Source organism: Procambarus clarkii, chromosome 26 (assembly GCF_040958095.1).
Source record: "Procambarus clarkii isolate CNS0578487 chromosome 26, FALCON_Pclarkii_2.0, whole genome shotgun sequence".
NCBI lineage: Eukaryota > Metazoa > Arthropoda > Malacostraca > Decapoda > Cambaridae > Procambarus > Procambarus clarkii.
Window position 1 is genome coordinate 35,367,582 of NC_091175.1, and position 23,019 is coordinate 35,390,600.

General features: G+C 39.6%; 1 protein-coding gene across 1 annotated transcript in view; it reads right to left on the reverse strand.

The window, feature by feature from the left end:
• Positions 1 to 3,615: 3,615 nt before the first annotated feature.
• LOC138349862 (C3 and PZP-like alpha-2-macroglobulin domain-containing protein 8) overlaps positions 3,616 to 23,019 on the reverse strand; it is a 41,193-nt gene continuing 21,789 nt past the window's right edge. The window contains exons 5-7 of the mRNA XM_069331638.1: positions 19,574 to 19,942; positions 18,123 to 18,228; positions 3,616 to 6,410 (exon numbers count right to left, since the gene is read on the reverse strand). Coding sequence (XP_069187739.1) covers positions 6,214 to 6,410; positions 18,123 to 18,228; positions 19,574 to 19,942 — 672 coding nt within the window. The 3' untranslated portion in view covers positions 3,616 to 6,213. The remainder of the gene's footprint in view (positions 6,411 to 18,122; positions 18,229 to 19,573; positions 19,943 to 23,019) is intronic.

Genomic DNA, 23,019 nt, shown 5'->3' on the forward strand with positions numbered 1-23,019 from the left:
CCTCTCCCAACCAGTTTAAGATAAAAACTAAGTACTACCTAATTAACTCCATGTAACCTACCTCACCCCCAAAATGTCAACCCATGTCTATTTTAAACAATGCTGTTTGTTGATCAAATTGTATTTTTTCTGCCATGTTCCTCCCTTTTTTTTCATTTTTTTTTTTTATTTTATTTTCTCAACACAATTTATACTTTAATCTCAATTAGTATTAAGTTTTAGTCTTAGTGTTTTTCCTGCTCGAAATGCTTTGCGTAATAGTGGCTTTAGACATTGTATGTACTAGCTCCATCTATAAATCCATCAACTTTTTGTATCTCACCTTATATGTATGTACTTTACCTGAATAAATATTTGTATTTGCATTTGTATTTGTATTACAATGGCAAAGTATTACTACAAAGTAGTAAGTATTACAAAGTATGTAATCTCAATAACAGGGTCTCGGAGAATACTGGGGTGAGGGGTGGGGGGTGAAGGGAAGGAGGGACAGGGAGGATATGGGGTAAGGGGGGAGGGGGGACATGGAGTATTACCTAAGTATTACAATGGCTTAGGTACAAATATTGGAGGATTGGGTAGCACTAGGTACAGTGCGAGATAAAGCATTAGGTAGAAAACTATGAAGATGAAATTAGGTACTTTTTGGTTTTAATTTTTGAATAAGGCAAAAGTTGGACAGCTTTTCAATTCATTAGGGAGTGAGTTCCATAGACTAGGTCTCTTTATTTGAATAGAGTGTTTACACAGATTTTGTTTGACTCTGGGGATAATTAAGAGATATTTATGTCTGGTGTCGTGGGCATGTGTTCTATTACATCTGTCCAGGAAGAGTTTCAGAACAGGGTTTGCACTTAAGAAAAGGGTTTTATAAATGTAATTGACTCAAGAGAATGTATGGAGTGAATTTATGTTTAGCATGTTTAGGGATTTAAACAGGGAAGCTGTGTGTTGTCTGAAAGCAGAGTTTGTCATTGTCCTGATAGCAGATTTTTGCTGGGTGATGATGGGCTGGAGGTAGTTTGCAGAGGTTGAGCCCCAAGCACAGATACCATAAGTAGGATAGGGATAGATAAGTGCATAATAGAGTGAGAGGAGAGCAGGGTAGGATACATAATATCTGATCTTAGAGAATATACCAACTGTTTTAGAAACCTTTTTAGTTATGTGTTGTATGTGGGTGAAGTTGAGTCTCTTGTCTAAGTATAGGCTAAGGAATTTTCCATCATTTTTATTGCTAATGTTTACAATGTCTATCTGAAGCTAAATTGCATTTATTGATTTGCTTCCAAATAAGATATAGTAGGTATTTTCTATGTTTAGTGTGAGTTTGTTGGTTGACATCCACAAGTGGACTTTTTTTAATTCATTGTTTACAACATTATTTAATACCAGAGTGTTGGGGTCAGAGTAGATGAGAATAGTATCATCCGCAAACAATATAAGTTTAAGCATGTTAGAGACATTAGGCAGATCATTGCTGTATATAAGAAACAGGAGGGGTCCTAGGATGCTGCCCTGTGGCACCCCTACAGTTAGTGGTAGAGTTGGAGAGTTTACACCATTGATGGTTACATATTGGTGTCTGTCACTAAGATAGGATCGGATATAGTTCAGGGCAAGGCCACAGATTCCATAATGGACTCCATAATGCCACAGATTCCATAATGGATTCCATAATGTTTAAGTAAGAGGTAATTATGGTTAACAGCATTGAAAGCCTTTCTCAGGTCAATGAAGAGTCCAATCGGAAACTCACTTTTGTGAAGGGCTGAGTAGATTAAGTCATGCAGACTAACAATTTTTTTTTAATTAAATTAATTTTTTTTTTCAGGAAAAGTACATACATAGTTGGTTTCCAAACATAATGTTGGATTTATAGATAGAGCTAGTACATACAGTACCTAAAGCCACTAATACACATAGCGTTGCCCGAATGATGCACAATTGCGTCATTGGTACTCTTTTTGGGAGCAGAAGCCAAACTGACAGGGACGGCTGTTTGTACTTCTTGAAAAGCTTGTACCATTTGAAAAGCTCGGCTATTTGTACTTCCCCAAGGCTTCCATTACCATTGGAATCTGTGAGAGGATGGAAGGCTGGGAGTACCTCCCTGTTGTTTTGTGAACAAAGGCCCAGGCTCCAGCAGAGGAGGAATCAATAATTGGAGAGAGGCACAATAATCAGTCCAGGCCTTGCGTTTGGCAAGGAGGACTGCCCGCCTACACTTGGCGTCCGCCCTGTGGAAGGTCTGCCGCTGCAGTGAGGTAGGGCAGTCCGTCTAATTACCGTAAGCTACCACAAGCTACACAAGCTTCACAAAGCTTCCTGGCAATACGTTAGTAATGAATAAATATGATATATTTACTCATTATAATGTTGGTGCTGAATGTACAACACAAAAAAACATAATTTTAATCTGAAAAAGTATCTTTTTATGAAGAAATTAGACAAAAATAAAGAGCTGGTGATGCCAAATCAAGTCGACGATCCAAACGTCGGTTAGGTTAGGTTAGGTTAGGTTAGGTTAGGTTAGGTTAGGTTAGGTCAGGTTAGGTCAGGTTAGGTCAGCCTAACCTAACATATCATATTTATTCATTACTAACGTATTACCAAGAAGCTTTGTGAAGGTTGTATAGCTTGTGGTAGCTTGCGGTAATTAGACGGACCTGGCGTTACCATCATTCAATGCCTTCTCAGTGAGGCATTCATTAGGGAGGCTCCAGCCTCCTCCAGTGCTGGGATCCCCATGGGTAACTGCAGTGAGCACACAGTGGTCCAAAGAAGCAAACCGAATCCAAAGATGAGCTCCCGATAAGGCGAGGAAAGAAAGCCCAGCCAGGAGTGCTCAATCTGTGCGCCACGATGGCCGACCTTCCCACCAAACACAGAGTAAGCCCACAAAGCTGATTTTCTTAGTTTATGGATTTCATAGAACTTGTTGATAATGTATGTACAATACCTGTTTGAGAGCTAAAAATACTTTGCTTTGTTTATGAAAGTGTTGCTGTCTTATTTTAGAATCTTCTCCAGAGAGTTTGAAAAAAAGTTAAAAGAAAAGAAAGGAAAGAGAAGGGAGGAGGGTGTGATGTTCTGTGTTGGTGTGGATGGCCTTGGTTGTAGGGTTGATATAAAGCCATTGCTTGGTTAATGATTTTAATACATATAATGATAATGATACATGACTAACAGTGTGCAAGCGCGGCGTCCATCCTGCATGTGCTCTGTTGTTTACATACTGCTAGCATATGAAACACAGCGCATACAAATGGATGGTGCCATTTGCTATGAATATGACAGAGGGCAGCTAACTTGTTTAACCTGTTTCATTATCATTATATATGGGTGAAGTGATTGTTGTCAGTGAGCAAAACTGAGACAGGAATGTTTGTGAGTGTGGTGGTGATTTTTGAGTCTAAGAGGTAGCAGGTAAAGAACAGGTGGGGGGGAGTTCACAATTTGGAGAATGCAAGCCACATAATGCAACTTTTTTAAGGCGCTTATAGAGTGTTACGGTAACTTGGGCAAAAGCCATACTTTGCAGTTAATATCATATCTACATAATATCATATAATCTTGTTTGTAAAGGTTGAATTAAATAATCAAATAAAAACCTTATTTATATTTTTGTCTCTTTTATTGTCATTTTATTGTCCACGGCTGACTAGTAAATACAGAACCGAAGTTAATCAGACATATTTGGAACACGGGAATAAAAAAAGACTGAAGCAGAGATAAAAACTGCTCTGCAATCATAAGCCAAGAGGACCAAATAAATAATAGCATGTGCAATAAATGTCTTTAATAGTACTGAAGTGACTGAAGCCTAATTATCATATTATATCATATACATGTACAGGATTCTGGAAATTAAATAATATGAAAACAAAACTTTGGGATTTTCATGCTTTGTGTTTCTCTAACTTGCATAATTGTTAACATACTTGAAGATTTAGTAAAGAAATATTAGAAAAACTACTGAGAACTTTCATCCAAATAAACTAAGTATGGTTAGCATTATGGTTAATGGAAATTAGCCTAATTATGCACCATTTACTGTGGCAGTCCATTTTGTGTTATCGTTATGAAGCCAACTAAGCATCAAGCACCTTCCAGTCACGCCCACGCAAGTTGTATTCGTGCCAAAAATGGGGAAAATATTTAAGGCATACAAATTAAAACTCATCGCTTTTACAAATTTAACAAGAACCAGACTTTTGTATGCAGCATTAAAGTTTTTGAAAGTTTTCAACAATAAAATCAAATTTAATGTTCTCAATAACACTAAACTTTAAATAAGAAGACAATAGATGACTGAGAGAGACACATTCAAGATGACCCGTTGTTGATGAATGACAAGTGATAATCATCTAGTACCACTGAACTAAACTATTCTGCTGTTTAGTCTGTCAAAGTCAGTACATGTTAACTATAAAAAGCATCACAATGTACAAAGAAATAATTGACTAGAGCAATGAGACATGGATGCATCTGTGACTGTCCATAGAGTCCTTCAGACAACTTGACTACAACAATATCTATAATATAGACCTCTATAGCAAATTTAAGCTATTAAACATTATACACCAATACTCTCTCTGACATGGGTGGTACTCAATGCTAATGAAGCATGTAATACAAAATATAATAACAGGGCTTCTTGACCAACCAGAATGTATTCTATGTCACCGCAGCCAAACTTTACCTTAACGCCTCAATCTATGTCATGTTACACCAGAATCCCCTGCACAGAAGATTCCTGTGAATTATATCCCATTATGTACAACTTCAACACAATCACACTTTTCCTCCTTAAAGTTAATATAGAACTTATTTACATGGCCATGTGTTCCCCATTTGAACATCACATGCACGACATACACATACTTATACATACAGTGAATCATACAATATACTTATCAATACATGCTCGCACTAGTCTGGCTTGTGTAGTGATCAAAATACAGTATATAGTCCTCCTTTGAATGATCGAGGCACTTTAGGGGGGACTTGAGCGAAAACGAGACCACAAATCAGGCATTGAAAATGGACTGCGGCTCGTACAAAGAATCATTCTCTTAAGAAGAGGCTTTCGGTATCTATACAAGGATGAGAATTTAAAACTTATAAAATACCACCTGTTGATGATGGCTTAGAAATGATGAAGGAAGTTGCAGCCAATCCTCTCATAACTCCACTACCAAAATATACCTTATGAAGTTCATCTATAACACATAATCACTATATCAGTATAATAGTAAAAATAAGTTAAAAGCCATGGATGCCATTTCACATAACTGCTTTAAATATAACTAATTTCATTGACTACATATCCCAGTTACTGTAAAAAATACAGTACTGTATTTGCAATACCAAATGCAAAAATGAAAATGAATGCAGTTTTGAATGCATTCATTAATGCTGAAAATGAATGCAGAATGAAGTTTTTCAAATCATTACTTATGATGACTTATACAACAACAAATTAAAATTATCAATGATAAGAGAATGTTAACACCTATATATTTTCTCCACGTGTATAGCACTAAATTTTTGTACGACTTAAGTGCTTTACCTCTCACATACTGGCTCCTACTTCGTCACTAGTACTGAACAGAAACTGCATGTTAATAAACTTGCTCTAATTTTCTGTTCACTGACCTGTGTTATGACATCCACTTCAAATCATTATAAAATAAGGAAATTAATTCTATTCAATTACTGTTCATGCATACCTTTTAGGTACTTTGTGTCTATCTTATTTATTTATATATATATTTTTTAAACTTGACTAGCAACATTATAATTCACAAAAATTGCCTTTCAAACTAATTCCACACCACTTCTAACTCGAAAACTATCAAATATAGTTTATGAAATTTTCCATGTCACTGATAATACTTTAGTTAACAGAGAATTATCCCCATAGCTCATCTGTAAGATGATTTTGGATTATTTGTAACACAAATATTAGCAAACATTGCTTTTCAAACTTATTTCACATTAGTGGTAAGACTGCAATCAGCAAAACCTCCACTGAAGCTAATATCCCATCACTGGCAGCACTGAAGTTCGGTGGAAAAAATCACCTAAATTGCTATCATTCACACATTCCCAAGTGGCTGTTGCTTTGAGGGGGGGGAGGGGGGAAGCCGATTCCCTTCTTGGAAGGAGTGACTACAGCTCCTTGGATGACTAGACACCTATGGAGCTTCAACTGGGAGCTTGAAGTGATGAAAATATTAGCAAAAGGAAGGCAAGAACACAGGTATAAAGGTGAGAGCCATGCTGGTAGGAGTGACTGCTGTAATAGGAGAGAATGGGGCAGTTGGGACACTGGTACGACCCACACACTTGACAGATGTCAAGTGTTACCGATGACATGTCCAGGAGTTCCACCTCATAAAGCTCTGTTGGAAGAACAAAATATCATTGTAGTCAGAAGGGATACCTAGAATTCAGCTGAATTTTTAGTAATGAAGGTGCAAAGATATATGATGATGCAATTACAGCATTTCTAATTTAACAAAAGAATGAATATCACAGCAAAATTCCCAAAATTACTTATTCTTAGTTTCTGATCAAATAAAGTAAGTTAAACTTTATACATCATTACAAACTTATTTTAGAAAGTTTCTGATATAATGAGAAAAGTTTTATTTATCCAAGAAAAGAAAATCAGTTATTACTACAGAAAGTGATTGCTTGCTGATGGCGCTTCCTCACTCTTCTTTTGTACACAGCTTATCAAGAATATGTCATAATATAAAACACACCAAAACAAAAATGTACAAGGACATCTCAGTGGTAACAAGAAAAAAAAAATGCTTATCAAGCATGAATATTTTTATTACTGTAATCATAAATTCAAATAACAATAATAATAATAATTATAATAATAATAATTATGGTGAGCTCAGCCTAAAATTAAGTTCAGAGCTCAGAAAGAACTCAGCAAGCTCTCCAGAACAGCTCAGTAGAAAATTACCGTCCAATCAGCTTGACATTACACATCTGCAAGCTCATGGAGAAAATCCTAAGGGAGGAAATCATTCACCATCTTTTAGTGAACAATCTTGTAAAATCGACACATCATGAGTTTGCTAAAAATAGGTCCTGCATTACAAACCTGCTTACATTTTTGGAAATGGTAACCAGCTACTCATACAAAGGACTTCCGGTAGATGTAGTATACAGAGGAACCTCAGGTAATGAGCAGTCCCATCTACAAGCATTTCAGGTAGCGAGTGAGCCACTCGCAGAAAATTTGTCTTGACTGAGACGCTTCCGCTCGGTTAAAGAGAAAACCATGTGGTGCTTCCTAGGGTTCATGCTGGTTCTCGCAAATTCTCGGACACCTCCGACGACAGTGTTGTTGTTTTATTGCGCAGGATAAGCATCCCTCTGCATTTATTTGTGTTTTTTTTGTGGTTTTTGTAACTACAATTTGTAACCCACAATGTTGCCAAAGAAGCTGTTTGCTAAAGATAGTTTTGTCAAGAGGAAGAAAGACACAATTACTGTAGATCTGAAGAAGAAAAACCGCCTGACTCAGAGGTGGATTCTCCTTCCTCACCGTAACCCCTCTCCTCTTCTCCACCTCACCACCGTCTCCCTCAAGCCAGCAACGACTCTTCATAAGGTAAAATACAATTGAAAACAGTAAACCAAAACATTTAAAATAATTATATGTACTGTATTATAATTACATTATAAAATTGCATATTGATGTTTTTTGGGTGTGGAACGGATTAATTGTATTTCCATTTTTTTAACCCTTAAACTGCGCAACACATCATATGATGTGGTGAGTAACTGCCACGGAATTGCGCACAACATCATATAATGTCTGGATGTACTGTGCAAGATTTAAAAAGTCCCGCAGCTACACGGGATTCACATCAGCTTCCTCAGCACTTTTGTTAACAGACACCACTTAAAAAAAAATCATGGGCAACATTCCTTGGTGTGACAGCCTCAATACAGACTGAGCAACCAAGGCTGGTGCATGCAGCATGAGCTAACAGCATTGCTGTTCAGCTTGTGACCACAGCATTGCCTACAAATATCCAAATATTTATGAAACTGGTATTATTTAGCGATGATAGTATTACAGACCCCTGACTGTGATAAAAATGACCAGGATATAGATAATAGCAGGATTGTTGTGATAAGTGGCACTGTGCTTGATGGTGGGAGGAGTAATGCTGAGGGAGGGAGATAGCATCGTCTGCTGACACTGTGTGGCCACCTGTTACTGTCTGTATTCACCATACCAGCTCAGTGATTCTCTATGGTGAACACAAATGTAGATACTTATTACACTAATACACACGTTATAAATAACAGCAAAAGGATTATGTTGGGTGCAGACATTTGGGTGACAGAGGTGGAGTAGTCTACATAACTTGTCTAGCTGTGTAGAGGGTGGTCACTACGGTCCATCTAATTACCCAAAGCTACCCAGATTTACTCAAAGCTTCCTAGCATTATGTAAGTAATAAAGAAATATGATATACAGTAGTACCTCGGTTTAAGAGTTTAATCTGTTCCTGGAGACAGCTCGTATTCCGGAGCTAATTTCCCCATAAGAAATAATGGGAAATGAATTAATCCATTCCTGACTACCCCAAAAACCCGACTTCAAACTAAATTTTATACCTAATTCATCTAAATAAACCTACAAAACTATGTTCAAGTTATTACTTACCCTTGTTGTTGAATGCTGTAGGCATATGGAAGATAGTGAGGAGGAGGGAAGAGGAGAGGAAGAGGAGGGAAGAGGAGAGAGAGGATTCCTGCTCTGAAACTCTTCCTGGACAGATGTAATAGGACCCATTATCACCACACCAGAAATAAATATCTCTTTGATATCCCCAGAGTCAAACTTAATCTGTGTAAACACTCTATGCAAATAAAGGGACCCAGTCTATAGAACTCACTCCCTAATGAATTGAAAAGCTGTCCAACTTTTGCGTCATTCAAAAACAAAACTAAAAAGTACCTAATCTCATCTGCATAGTTTTTTACCGTGTTGCTTTAAAATTGCACTGTATCTATTGTTACCCAATCTCCCTATCTTTATGTACCCAATCCGAACATCTTTACCAATGTGATCATTACTGTCTTCTTATATGTGCTATCAATCTGCTGTACGGTGTCTGTTATCTTGTTTAAATTACCAATCAAGTTGTCAGTGTAATCAACCAGAGCTGTAATATACCAATGTGCTTTAATATACTTACTATTCTCTCTCATCTCATTTTTTTTCTTGCAATGTATCTGTTATCATTTTATTAATTCTGCTAGAATTTACTTACTTAAAATTATCTGTTAGATTAAGGACCTGCCCGAAACGCTGCACGTACTAGTGGCTTTACAAGATTGTAAATACTGTGCTATGTATTCTCTCTAACCCAATGTACCTTCTTGTATATAAATAAATAAATAAATAAGTAAATAAGGTGTTACTGTTTGGAACGGGAGTCCCCTTCCATTATAACATCAGGCAGTGAGGACCTTTCTGGTGTGCACTCCCTGGCACGTTTTGCCTGGGTACCACTAGGTCCTGGTTGTGGCTCACTGCTCGATTTTCTCACAACAAATCTGTTCATGGAAGCTTGTTTTTCCCTTCTTCGCAAGCTGTCTCTGTAGTAAGGCATCACATTGTCATTGAAAAGATTAAGGCCACGGCCTACTACAGCTTTCTCTGGGTGAGTCTTTTCAGTAACAGTATGCATCTCTTCCCACATCTGACACACCTTAATTTCTGCAGAAGGGACATTCGCTACTGCCTCATCCTCCTCCACTGGAGAGACATCATCAGCTGGGTCGTATTGCTGTTCCTATTGAAGGGCTTGGAGTTCTTCGGTGGTCAGTTCTTCGTTGTGTTCTTCTACCAACTCCTCCACATCATCACCATCCAATTCCAAGCCCATTTGCCGGCCCAGAGTAACAATTTCCTCAACAATAGGCACATCATTTACAGGCTCAAACCCCTCAAAGTCTAGTTCTGTCACACATTCAGGCCACAATTTTCTCCATCCAGAGATCAGGGTTCTTTGAGTCACTTCTTGCCAGGCTTTGTCAACGCGTTTTAAAGAATTACAAATGTTAAAATGGTCTTTCCAGAATTCTTTGAGAGTGAGGTTTGTGGTTTCAGTCACTTCAAAACATTTCCGGAAAAGTGCCCATTCATACAGTTTCTTAAAATTCGCTATGATTTTCTGGTCCATAGGCTGAATTAGAGGAGTGGTGTTAGGAGGAAGGAACTTTATTGTGAGAAATTTACTGTATCTGTGCATCAATTCATCTTCCAATCATGGAGGATGAGCAGGAGCATTGTTGAGGAGAAGCAGGGCCTTGAGTGGCAAATGTTTCTCCTGCAGATATTTTTCTATGGCAGGGCACAGCACTTCATTCACCCACTCTGAAAAAAAAAGCCTAGTCACCCATGCCCTTTTATTAGCCTTCCACATCACACACATTTGGGTTTTCTGCACTTTATACTGTTTGAAAACCCTTGGATTTTCAGAATGATACACTAGCAAGGGTTTAATTTTCAAATCGCCACTCGCATTTGAACACAGCACAAGCGTAAACCTATCTTTCATAGGCTTGTGTCCGGGCAAGGATTTTTCATCCTTGGTAATGTATGTCCTCTTAGGCAAACTTTTCCAGAACAGTTCTGTTTCATCACAATTAAACACTTATTGCAGTAGGTATCCCTCAGCCTCTGCAAACTCTTTAAATTCTTCAATAAATTGTTCAGCGGCTGATTTGTCCGAGCTGGCTGCCTCCCCCATGCCTCGCAACACTATGGATACCACTTCTTTTTCTAAATTTTTCAAACCATCCCCTACTTGCCTTAAACTCTTTCGTATCTGCATCACTCGTTCCAGGGGTTTTCTTTACAAGGTCTTCGTGCAATACCCTGGCTTTCTCACAAATGACAGCCTCCGAAACACTATCACCCTTTAACTCCTTGTCGTGTATCCAAATTAATAACTTTTCCACTTCTTCAAGTATTTGTGGTTTTTGTTTCGTCATTGTTCTTACGCCTTTTGCCACTTTAGCACTCATAACGTCCTTTTTCTTGCTAAGTATAGTGCATATCATTGACGTGGTTTTGTTGTACTGCCTACAAAGTTCAACAACACGTGTACCATTTTCATGCTTCTGAATGATCTCTTGTTTTTCCTCTATTGTCATCCTCACATGAGCTGTCTTGCCTTGATCCTTACCACTGGCTTTCTTGGGACCCATAATAAGATATATAATAACAACTTTTATGGTCAAATGACCAAAAATCCAACAAAACACTGAAAATCCGAGTGAAAAATTGACGTGGGATAGTCACTGGGCGCGAGGCACTGGTAAACTGAGGGGCGGAGGGGGCGACGATCACCGTACCACCACGCGCTAGGTTGGCCTGTACTCGTATCAACAAACTCGTGTTCCGAGGTAACCTTCGCCTTCCGAGGCACATTTTCCGAGCAAATCCTGCTCGTATTCCGAAAAACTCGTATTCAGGGACACTCGTATTTCGAGGTACCACTGTATTTATTCACTATATTGTTGGTGTTGAATGTAGAACATGAAAAACATATTTTTACTCTGAAATAATATAAATTTATAATGAAATTAGATGAAACTAAGTGGCATGAGAGGCCATAGGAAGTTGACGATCCAAGCGACAATGTTGTGGAGCGACTTATCTAAGATGAACAAATTATTCTAGATATATTTTTGCTTAGAGGTTATATTAAGTTATGTTTGGATAGGTTAGGTTTAATTAGGTTTAGTGAGGTTACGTTAGGTTGGGTTAGGTTATATTTGGGTAGGTTGGTTAGGTTAGGTAAATACAGGAGGCTCATATGCCAGCAAATATTGTTGCTTGGACCGTCGACTTACTTTGGAGTCACCAGCTTCTTACTTTCGTCTAATTTCGTTATAAAATGATACTTTTTCAGAGTAAAAATATGTTTTTCATGTTCTACATTCAGCACCAACACCCTGCCCGAAACGCTTTGCGTAATAGTGGCTTTAGGCATTGTATGTACTAGCTCTTATCTATAAAGCCAACAAACTTTGTAAAATCTCTTTATGTATGTACCTTTGCCTAAATAAAAATTATTATTATTATTATTATTATTATAGTGAATAAATATATCATTTATTTCATTACTAACGTAATGCTAGGAAACATTGCCCGAAACGCTGCGCGTGCTAGTGGCTTTACAAGACTGTAATTACCATATTATGTATCCTCACATTCCCAATGTACATTCTTGTATATGCATAAATAAAATAAAATAAAATAAAATTGTGTAACTTTGAGTAAGTTTGGGTAGCTTTGGGTAATTAGATGGACCCGGCCACTATGCTCTTTGGGCACCATACCAGCTTAGTTGTACAGTTATGGTAAATAAAACATGTAGATACGTGTATATATATATATATATATATATATATATATATATATATATATATATATATATATATATATATATATATATATATATATATATATATATATACTGTATATATGTATATATATATATATATATATATATATATATATATATATATATATATATATATATATATATATATATATATATATATATATATATATAATGTGTGTATATAGTGTAATAACACCACAAACAGTATTGTTGGGGAGAAACTTTAGTGCATCTGGCCTTGAACCAGTGAGGGAGGCAGCCACCAGCTGTGTGTGTAGCGACGTCTCTTATTACCTGAACTCACTATATCAGCTTAGTTGTACAGTTATGGTGAACAAAACATGTAGATACTTATATATAAAGTCAGTATAGAGTGAAAAAAAGCAAAAACAGTATGGTGGGAGGAGAATGTTGGCGAGTGAAGTATTGTTGAGGGAGGGAGTGGTGGTGAGTGGCTGGCTGGTGTGGCGACAATGCCTCGTTGCTTTTTGACTCATAATACCAACTTAATGGTATGTTATGGTGAACAAAACATGCAGATACTTATATATAACCTATGTATATAGTGTAATAACAGCAAAACTGTTTGTTTATTATTTTATGAACATAATAATTGAATCACTAATATGTACACCATAATTTTGAATATAGCAATGGTTCACACATTTTATTATGTAAATATATAACACTACACACTATTGAATAATATTACAGCAGAAAAATATAAAAAAATCAAATAATAATAATAATAATAATAATTTTTATTTAGGTAAGGTACATACATAAAGAGATTTTACAAAGTTTGTTGGCTTTATAGATAGAGCTAGTACATACAATGCCAAAAGCCACTATTACGCAAAGCGTTTCGGGCAGGAAAAACATTAATGACTAAAGCTTAAAACTAATGGGTAAAAAGAATAAGATGTGTTGAGTACAAATAAAAATAGAGGTAAAAGAGGGGGGAACATTGTTGAAAAAGCAGCACAAATACAATTACAAATTATTACAGAAAATTACATTCAAACAGCGTTGATTTGAAAAACAAAAAAAAAACAAAAAACATACATGGGTTGACAACAGAGGGGTAAGGTGGGTTACAGGGAATTTATTAGGTATAGCTTCGTTTTTAACTTAAACTGGTTGAGAGAGGTACAGTCTTTAACATGGTTGGGAAGGTCATTCCACATTCTGGGCCCCTTGATTTGTAGAGCATTTCTGGTTTGATTAAGTCGTACTCCAGGAATATCAAAACTGTATTTATTTCTGGTGTGGTGCTCATGGGTTCTGTTACAACCTTCTATGAAGCTTTTGAGATCAGGATTGGCATTATAGTTTAGCGTTTTATATAGGTATAATACACATGAGAGAATGTGCAGTGACTTAATAATAGAGACATTGAAGTAGAGACAAATAAATAGAGACATTGAAATAATTAGATAATAATATCTTTGTGGCAACTCCGCCTGACAGCTCGGGCGGGGCAGACCTCTCACCGACGCTTGCTCTGTCTACGCTTCAATTTTTGCCAGACTTCCCCACACTATTGTGGCCAAAATATGCCACCTACGATTTTTTTATTATTTTCCCGTGATCAGGGAACACAAATGAACACTTTTATAAGACAAAATATTTTATTTTTTATGTCTTGCACCTGGTTACCTTGAGGTGCTTCCGGGGCTTAGCATCCCCGCGGCCCGGTCGTCGACCAGGCCTCCTGGTTGCCGGACTGATCAACCAGGTTGTTGGACGCGGCTGCTCGCAGCCTGACGTATGAGTCACAGTCTGGTTGATCAGGTATCCTTTGAAGGATACTGGGCGAGTTGCAGGCTACAATTGCAAGAACAGCCCCGGGGTTAAATGGGGAAATTCATTTCGCAAGACGAGAGTTTCACACAATGATCTTGGTGCCAGAACAGATTAAATTTGTTAACTGAGGGCCGCTCTGTACATGGATTTTGCTAAAGCCTTTGATAAGATGCCACATGAAAGACTGGCAAGGAAATTACAGGCACATGGAATAAATGGTAGAATACCAGAATGGTTAAAACAAAGAGTCGTGGTAAATGGGAATGAAGCTGACTGGAGAAATGTGGTAAGTGGGGTATATCACAGGGGTCCAGTTTGGGGCCAACCCTTTTTGAAAATTACAAACCATATTATAAAAATTTGAAGATGATCCAAAGATTTATTGTAAAGTAGTAGATGTTATTGCCTCAACATCTACTTTCCCTGGTTGCCCTACTAGTATAAAAGGTAGAAGAGTTTCATCTCATGGGCAACAGAGACATAGTGCAAGAAAATAGACCTGTAGTGGTGGCACCCATGGGTATGGATGCCGTAGTGGTGGTGGTGCCAGTACAGTGAGCATGGGTTGAATTTGTGTGGGAGGACTATGATAATTTTGTACCATACAAACCACAATTTGATGATACTGATGTTGGGGTTGTAACCACTTTCCCGTATACAGGTGATGACATGACTGAAAGTGAATATTTTGTGGCTTATTTTGATGAGCTATTCATGCAACATCTTGTTGACGAAACCAACAGGTATGCAGCGCAACTTATTGCAGGTGGATTATTACCAGCTTCACGTATGATACGTTGGAAGGACACCACTGTGGCTGAGTTGTATGTGTTTTTAGCTCTGTGTATGCATATGAAACATGCCGTGAAACATGTTATACAGGATTATTGGAACAAAGACTGCCCTGTTCCAACCCCTGTGTTCAACAAGTACATGTCATGAGACAGGTTCCTGATACTATTATGGTGCCTACACTAAATCAAATCAAATCAAAATCAAAATCAAAATGTTTATTTAGGTAAGGTACATACATAAAAGAGATTTTACAAAGAGTGATGGATTAATAGTTAGGGCTAGTACATACAATGCCTAAAGCCACTAAATGGGAATGATTTGATTTGATTTGAACAAATGAACACCTTGAAAATATTGATCAAAATGATCGACTTTGGAAAGTGTAAAAAGTGTTCAGTGATATCAGAAGGAAATTTTGTGATTACTTTGTACCAGGACAGAATGTTGTCATTGATGAATCCCAAGTTCTTTTAAAGGGACGTCTTCTCTTCAAACAGTACATCCCATCAAAACGGTACCATTTTGGTCTCAAATTCTTTATACTGTCTGACTGTGAAACCGGAATGGTGAGGGATATGAAATTATATTCAGGTACAGACTTGCACATACCTGCTCAATATCCTCATGTGTTTTCTGGCAGTGTGGTGAAGACACTCATGAAACCACTGCTGAACAAGGTGCACATTCTGGACACTGACAATTATTATACGAGCCCCTTGCTAACAAAGTTCCTACTTGAACTTAACACGGGAGTGTGTGTGGCACTGTAAAGACACATAGGAAAGAAATGCCAGTTTTTGATGGCATTGAGTGAGTGAGCCTGTTGTCTGCTGGCTGCTGTGTGACTTGTCATGCAGTGGCCACTATGCTGTTTGGACACCATACCAGCTTAGTTGTACAGTTATGATGAATAAAACATTTAGATACTTATATATAATGTGAGTATATAGTGTAATAACACCACAAACAGTATGGTTAGGAGAAATGTTGGTGCATCTGGCCTTGAACCAGTGAAGGAGGCAGCTGTCAGCTGTGTGTGGGGGTGACCTCTCTATATACTAGCTTAGTTGTAGAGTTATGGTGAACAAAACATGTAGATATTTATATATAACGTGTGTAAATAGTGTAATAAAAACAATAACAGTATGGTGGGTAGGCAGAATGTTAGTGAGTGGGTGTTGAAGGAGGGAAGGAGTCTGAAGGAGGGAGGGAGTCAGCCAGCAGTCTGCTGGCTGCTGTGTCGCAGCCACTCTTATTATTTTGGGCTTACCATACCAACTTAGTGTGTCATTATGGTGAACACATATGTAGATATGTATATACAAATATTAAATATATTCTAAATATATCAAAAAAAGTTTCAAAAACTGTTGACATTCTTTCTAAGATCAGATATTATGTACCCTGCCCTGCCCTGGTGACTCTCTATTACTCCCTCATCTATCCATATCTCAACTATGGTATTTGTGCTTGGGGTTCTACTACCCAAAATCATTTATGTCCTCTAATTACTCAACACAAAGCTGCTATTAGGACAATATCCAACTCTGGCCCCAGACATCACTCGGTACCCTACTCAAATCTCTGAATATGTTAGACATTAAGTCACTGCACATTCTCTCATGTGTATTATACATATATAAAATGCTAAACTGTAATGCCAATCCTGACCTCAAAAGCTTCATAGAAGGTTGTAACAGAACCCATGAGCACCACACCAGAAATAAATACAGTTTTGATATTCCTAGAGTACGACTCAATCAAACTAGAAATGCTCTACAAATCAAGGGACCCAGATTGTGGAATGACCTTCCCAACCATGTTAAAGACTGTATCTCTCTCAACCAGTTTAAGATAAAAACGAAGCTCTACCTAATAAATTCCCTGTAACCTACCTTACCCCTCTATTGTCAACCAATGTCTGTTTTTTTTAAAGAGCGCTGTTTATGACAGAAATGTATTTGTGCTGCTTTCTCAGCTGTGTTTTCATTCCATGTTTTCATTTTATTCTTTATGCTCAATTAATATTAAGCTTTAGTCATTTAAGTTTTTCCTGCCCGAAACGCTTTGCGTAATAGTGGCTTTAGGCATTGTATGTACTAGCCCTATCTATAAATCCATCACTCTTTGCAAAATCTCTTGTATGTATGTACCTTACCTAAATAAACATTTGATTTGATTTGATTTACAATGTGAGTATATAGTGTAATAATAGCAAAAACACTGTTTGATTGATTGTAGAATATAACTAATATATATGAGCCCCATAATTTTGAACATGGCGATGTTCCAAACATTGAACTATATAAATTTCACAAACTGATCACTTTTGAATAATACTACAGCAAAAAAAAAAAAAAACAGAAGAAACGAATGAGAAACATCAAAATAATTGTGAAATATTCTATTCACGGCAACTGCTGCCCCACGGGGTGGCGGGGCCTAGTGATCTTGAGTGCTCCATTGCTCAGCGCCTATAATGTGCTCAACTCCCGTTCCATTGCGGCTAAAGTGTGTCACATACAATATAATTTTTTAGTTTCCCATGATCAGAGACTGTATTTTAACAATATAAGAAGATAAAATAATTTTTTGGAAAGAATTTATTTTTGGCGCATCACGGGTTTGTCATATTTTAATGCAGAGCAATGCAATGGTTAATCTTATGGTCCCAAAAATACGACCCACCAAATCGTTTTACGTCCAGGTACCCATTTTACTGTTGGATAAACAGAGGCTACAGTTAAGGATTGACACCCAGTAAATCCTCCCAGGCCAGGATACGAACCCAAGACAAAACGCTCACAAAACGCCAGGCGAGTGTCTTACCACTACACCACAGGGACTGCATATATGCTAATAGCTAATGTACTAACTTGGAGAACAGTACTTACTATATACAGTACATACTAACTTACAAAATATTAATCCGTATAGACACTAACCTGGGAAAAGTACTCATCATAGACACTGTCCTGAAGTGCTCATTATAGATACAGTACTGTACTAACCTGGTGAACAGAAAGGCTACTTTATTACTTTATAGGTACTAACCTGGAGAATAATACTCATATACTCTCACTGGTAAAACCTTGGTAAGGTTGGCCACAGGGAACCATCGCTCTACTGAGAACTCAACGCAGGTATCCGTCCCAACCAGCTACAAGACCAAAATAAAACAATGTGTGAACATCAAATTAATGAAATCAAAATCAAATATACAGTAACATTTTAAGTACTATACAGTGTCAGGATTATCAACTTGGCTCACCTTTGGTTACTGCATTTTATGTTGGATATATTAGGTTTTATTTTCATTTTAGTTTTTTTCACATGTAGGTACAGGAGCAGATGACTTCTGATTCCTGTTGGAAAGCTGCGAGCTTACTCTTCCTATACCACATTGTACACCTTACCCTAGTAGTTTTCCATCAAACATGACCCAACAATCCATTAACATCGAGGTACCCAATTACTGCTGTATGAACAGGGGGGTAAACATTTAATGAATTGCATCCAGTCATTTCTCCCTGGCCAAAACTCAAAACCAGACCAAATCACTTGTGAGGTGCACAGCAAGTTTGTTCCACTACACCATGGACTATTCATGGTGTACACATTAGACTTCATGGAGGTACATTAAATTTTATAGTGTGTATATATTAGGCTTAATGGTGGGGTATACTAGACTTTATGGTATGTATATTAGACTTTAAGATGTATTTAAAGTTCAAATATACTAAACTTTATGATCTGCATTTTAAATTTCATGTTGAATATACTGTATAATTAAACTTAATTTTTATTATATTGATTTTAAAGTGTCAAATTAAGCTTGTAGTGTGAAAATGTGGCTTTGCAGTGAGCATACCATATATTGTATTCCCCACTGTTTGGAACAAGAAGCCATTCAGGCTTATCAAGGGCCCCACTAGGGCAATGCCTAACTTCTCCCAGAATGCAAACCACAACAGTTTCCTAACTGTCAGGTACCTATATAACACTAGGTAAACCTAATGAGACAGGAGTATGAAAATGCACCCAAATGTCTCATTCTGCCTGGAAACTAGGTTGTTATAAGCAGACTGGACCTTCCCCACTGTACTACAGCTTGCTTTAGGTTTGTATTGTATGGTACCAAAGTGTATCTAAAGTCCCTAGTGTTTTGGTCAATTAAGAATTTATTCTGCATCAAGATTTTGAACATCAGAATAGTTATATTATAAGGCAACAAGTACAACAAGGCCAGTAGGTGGGACGAAAAGAGCTAGATCTCACTTTTCCATAATTGTCGATTGGTAATTACATTCGTTTTCATCCTTTCTTGCTGAAATGCATATCTGAATTATCTCAGAAGAAAGTTAAAATTTCTTAGTGTGAATAATATGTTATAGATTTCAAACAAGCATCAATGAGTCTAGCTCCCCTTATGACTTAAAGAATGTATAAGAGAAACTACAGTGCACCATATCCATAATGTGCTTTACACTTGTCATTTCACTCACCTTTTCAAAAAAGAAGGTGACTTTTCTTTGCTGAAAATCAGCTCTTCTCAGGTTTGGCACAGTGCGGGAATTAACATATTGCTGCAAGACTGTTATCGAGGCTCCATAGCCTGTTGGCACTGTCACCTCCAACACAGATATACCCGAGGCATCGCTTGCCTCCCTGAACATCCAGCGGACGCAAGTGGTAAATGTTAATGCTGAACCATTATGCCCGTGCCAGGTGGCACTGGTCCGAAGTCGGAAGGCTGGCGTGGGGGGTGATACTAGATGGGAAGGCTCGGCAACATGGTACCTGGAGGTGAGCTGAAGTACTGCTGAACCTCGACCTTTGCCCTGTACCCTCACACTCCCCCACTTTCCATTCACCTGATGACACAAAGTAATGACCCTCATTTTAGTGATTTTAAACACATGTACAGTAAGTGAAATAGTAAACAAGTTTTTTTTTAAATTATGTATATGAAAATGCTATGGTATGATGACAATAATGCAAATATAACAGATAATTTTTACACACAATAAACTGGTAATAGAAGTTAAGTGATAAGTGAGTGGCAATGGAGCCTGCCAGAGAAAAAACCAGTGTTGAATGTAATGAAACGCCATTTTCTGGGTGAGACCCAGAGGTTCCCCGGAGCTTTACCAGCTGATATGCTAATGTCAGACTTTGGCATCAGTCATGTGTATGGAGTTCTAAGGCCTACCGGGGACCACGGCCAGAACCTGGCCCCCTCAGAGAGGCAAGGGGAGCAATGGCCTATAGAAACCCCTGTGTGGTTGGAAGCATTCTATGTCTGCCATCGACCAGGTCAAGCATCCAGAAAGGTAAGCATTCTAAAACAAACCCCCCTATTCTGGTTAAATTTGCTACCAAAAGCCGAACTAGTGGATAGAACTCCCCAACAGAAAACAAGAAAACTAAAATGACGTCACATGTCACCGCGCCACTGTCTGCACTGCTCCCCCCTCCCTGGGAGGGGGAAGGGGGAGCCCCAGACTTCCCACGCTGGCTATCCACCCAACAGTTCTGAGGCTGGATGTCAAAACACGCAAAAAAATGCCGACCAGAGGGAGCGTTGCTGAGGAGCCTCTGGGTCTCACCCAAAAAATGGCGTTTCATTACATTCAATGCTGGTTTTCTGGGGGGAGCCCCGTCGGCTCCCCGGAGCTAACTACCCACAGAGGAAGGAGACAACGGCAGAAACGAGACAACCGGCAGCCAACGCCAACCCAAGGCAACACAGCCTGAAAAGGGCCTGGGAACAACACGAGACAACGAGCAGCAAGGCCCCTGTACGAACACCAAAGATCCATGCCTGAATGACAGCAGGGACATGCCGCCCAGACTGCAGTGAGAGCAGTGAAGCCACGAACGCCACAGGCATGGGGAAAGAACACCGGCAGGCTAGCCGCAAGAACACGGCTAACAACCTGGGACACCGTCACCCGCGAACAGGGAAGAACGGAACCAGATCAACGCAAAGCGCTCCCTGAACATAAAGGTCGTGGCACGCAAATAACAGCAGAGGGCCGCCACTGAACACAAAACATGACACACCCTCGGCCCGACCAACCAAGCACCAACAACCAAAGGACCCCTCCGGAATGCAGCAGCCCCATCCTGTGCCAGAAAAGATGGAGACTGCTGCCACCGAACAACCAAAATGCCAAAACCGAAGGAGCAGAAAAACCCCTGCGGAGGAGCAAGAAGCCCAGCGACCCAGTTGATAGAGAGAACTCGATCAACATCAGAGGCCCGAAACTGTTCAACACGCTTCCGCCACACATAAGGGGCATAACTGGCAATCCCCTCACAGTGTTCAAGAGAGAACTGGATAAGCACCTCCAAAGGATACCTGATCAACCAGCCTGTGACTCATACGTCAGGCTGTGAGCAGCCGTGTCCAACAGCCTAGTTGATCAATCCAGCAACCAGGAGGCCTGGTCGACGACCGTGCCACAGGGACGCTAAGCCCTGGAAGCACCTCAAGGTAAGGTAGGTAACCCATCCCCCAGAGGCAAATGCCAACAGGAAAAGAGCCGACGAAAAAACAAACCAGAACCGAAGGGGCACCATCAACCGAGGAGAAGACAAAACACGCCGACCAAAGATCAGGATGGTGCAAGCGGCGCACGAACAGGCTGGAGGTGAAACAACGCACGAGACAGCTTACTAACGGTGCAGAAGCAACACCAAGACCGAAAGCAAGCCAAAGCGGCTCCGCCAGCGCCGCATGAAATGAGGCGACAGTACGTGGCAAGACGATGGCCCCCAACCCCCACCAGAAAAACCAAGCCAACTCTAACAACTGCAGCCACCTAAGAAGGGACAGGAGGAAAAGGAAGGACCATCAAAATATTCCATACTGCCGCCAAGAAGAAGTACACAGGTGGGACACCTACCACGAAGCCACCAGACCACCAACCGGAGGGGAAACATGCGAGGCAGAACGTAAGCAGCCCCAACAAGGCACCTCCGAGCCCAGGAAATTGGCAGAGCTGCGGGAAGATCTCGAGCGCAACCACCTAAGCCCAGGCAGCACAAAGGAGATGGATCGTCTGCCGAACAGAAAGCTCCCAATGCAAGCAAGCCTGCCAGGAGATCAGAAACGACGGGTCCGATGTGAGACATCGCAAGACCCTGAAAAGCCAATCGGCAGGGCAAGCCAGGATAACCGAAGAAGGAGTAAGGGTTGCCACCAGAACAATACCCGAAATAAGGGGTACGAGCAACGAAACCAGACCAAGACACATAAGCGCACCATAGGACACGGGCTGAAATAACGCCCAAGAAGCCAAGGAACACACGAAGAACATCCCTGCGACAGAGGAGGAAACAAAAGGAACGCACAAGGAAGGGAAGCGGGAGAAACTGACCCCCCCCCTATAGTAGCAAGTGCAGGCAAAACCGACCAAAGGAGATGCCAGGGAAGCGACTGGGGAAAGCAGGACGAAAGAGCCAAACCTCACACCCCAGGAAACAACCAGGGGTGGACAATCAGGCAGGAACAGAACCCCACGCACATGGAAGGGCTTATCCAGGGACCCGAAGACCGCGAAAAATAACAAGCAAACCCCCAGACGCAAACCCTAGGCACAAAACAGCAGCAAAGTGCCACACCACAACCAGACACAGGAACAAGGACATGCCACCGCGAAACACATTACCAATGCACACGTGCAGCAGCAACATGCACCACTGCAACACGCAACATGTAAGTAGCAACTTGCCTCTGCAAAGGCAGAGAACGGTGCAGGCAGACCCCAGACAGGGCCAATGGAGACATGACAGAACCCAGCAAGCCCAGGAACCTGCACACCCAGCGACCGACGGCGGAGATACCTGCTCGATACCTGCTGGATGGGGTTCAGGGAGTTCATTTACTCCCCAAGCCCAGCCCGAGGCTAGGCTTGACACGTGAGAGGTTGGTCCACCAGGCTGG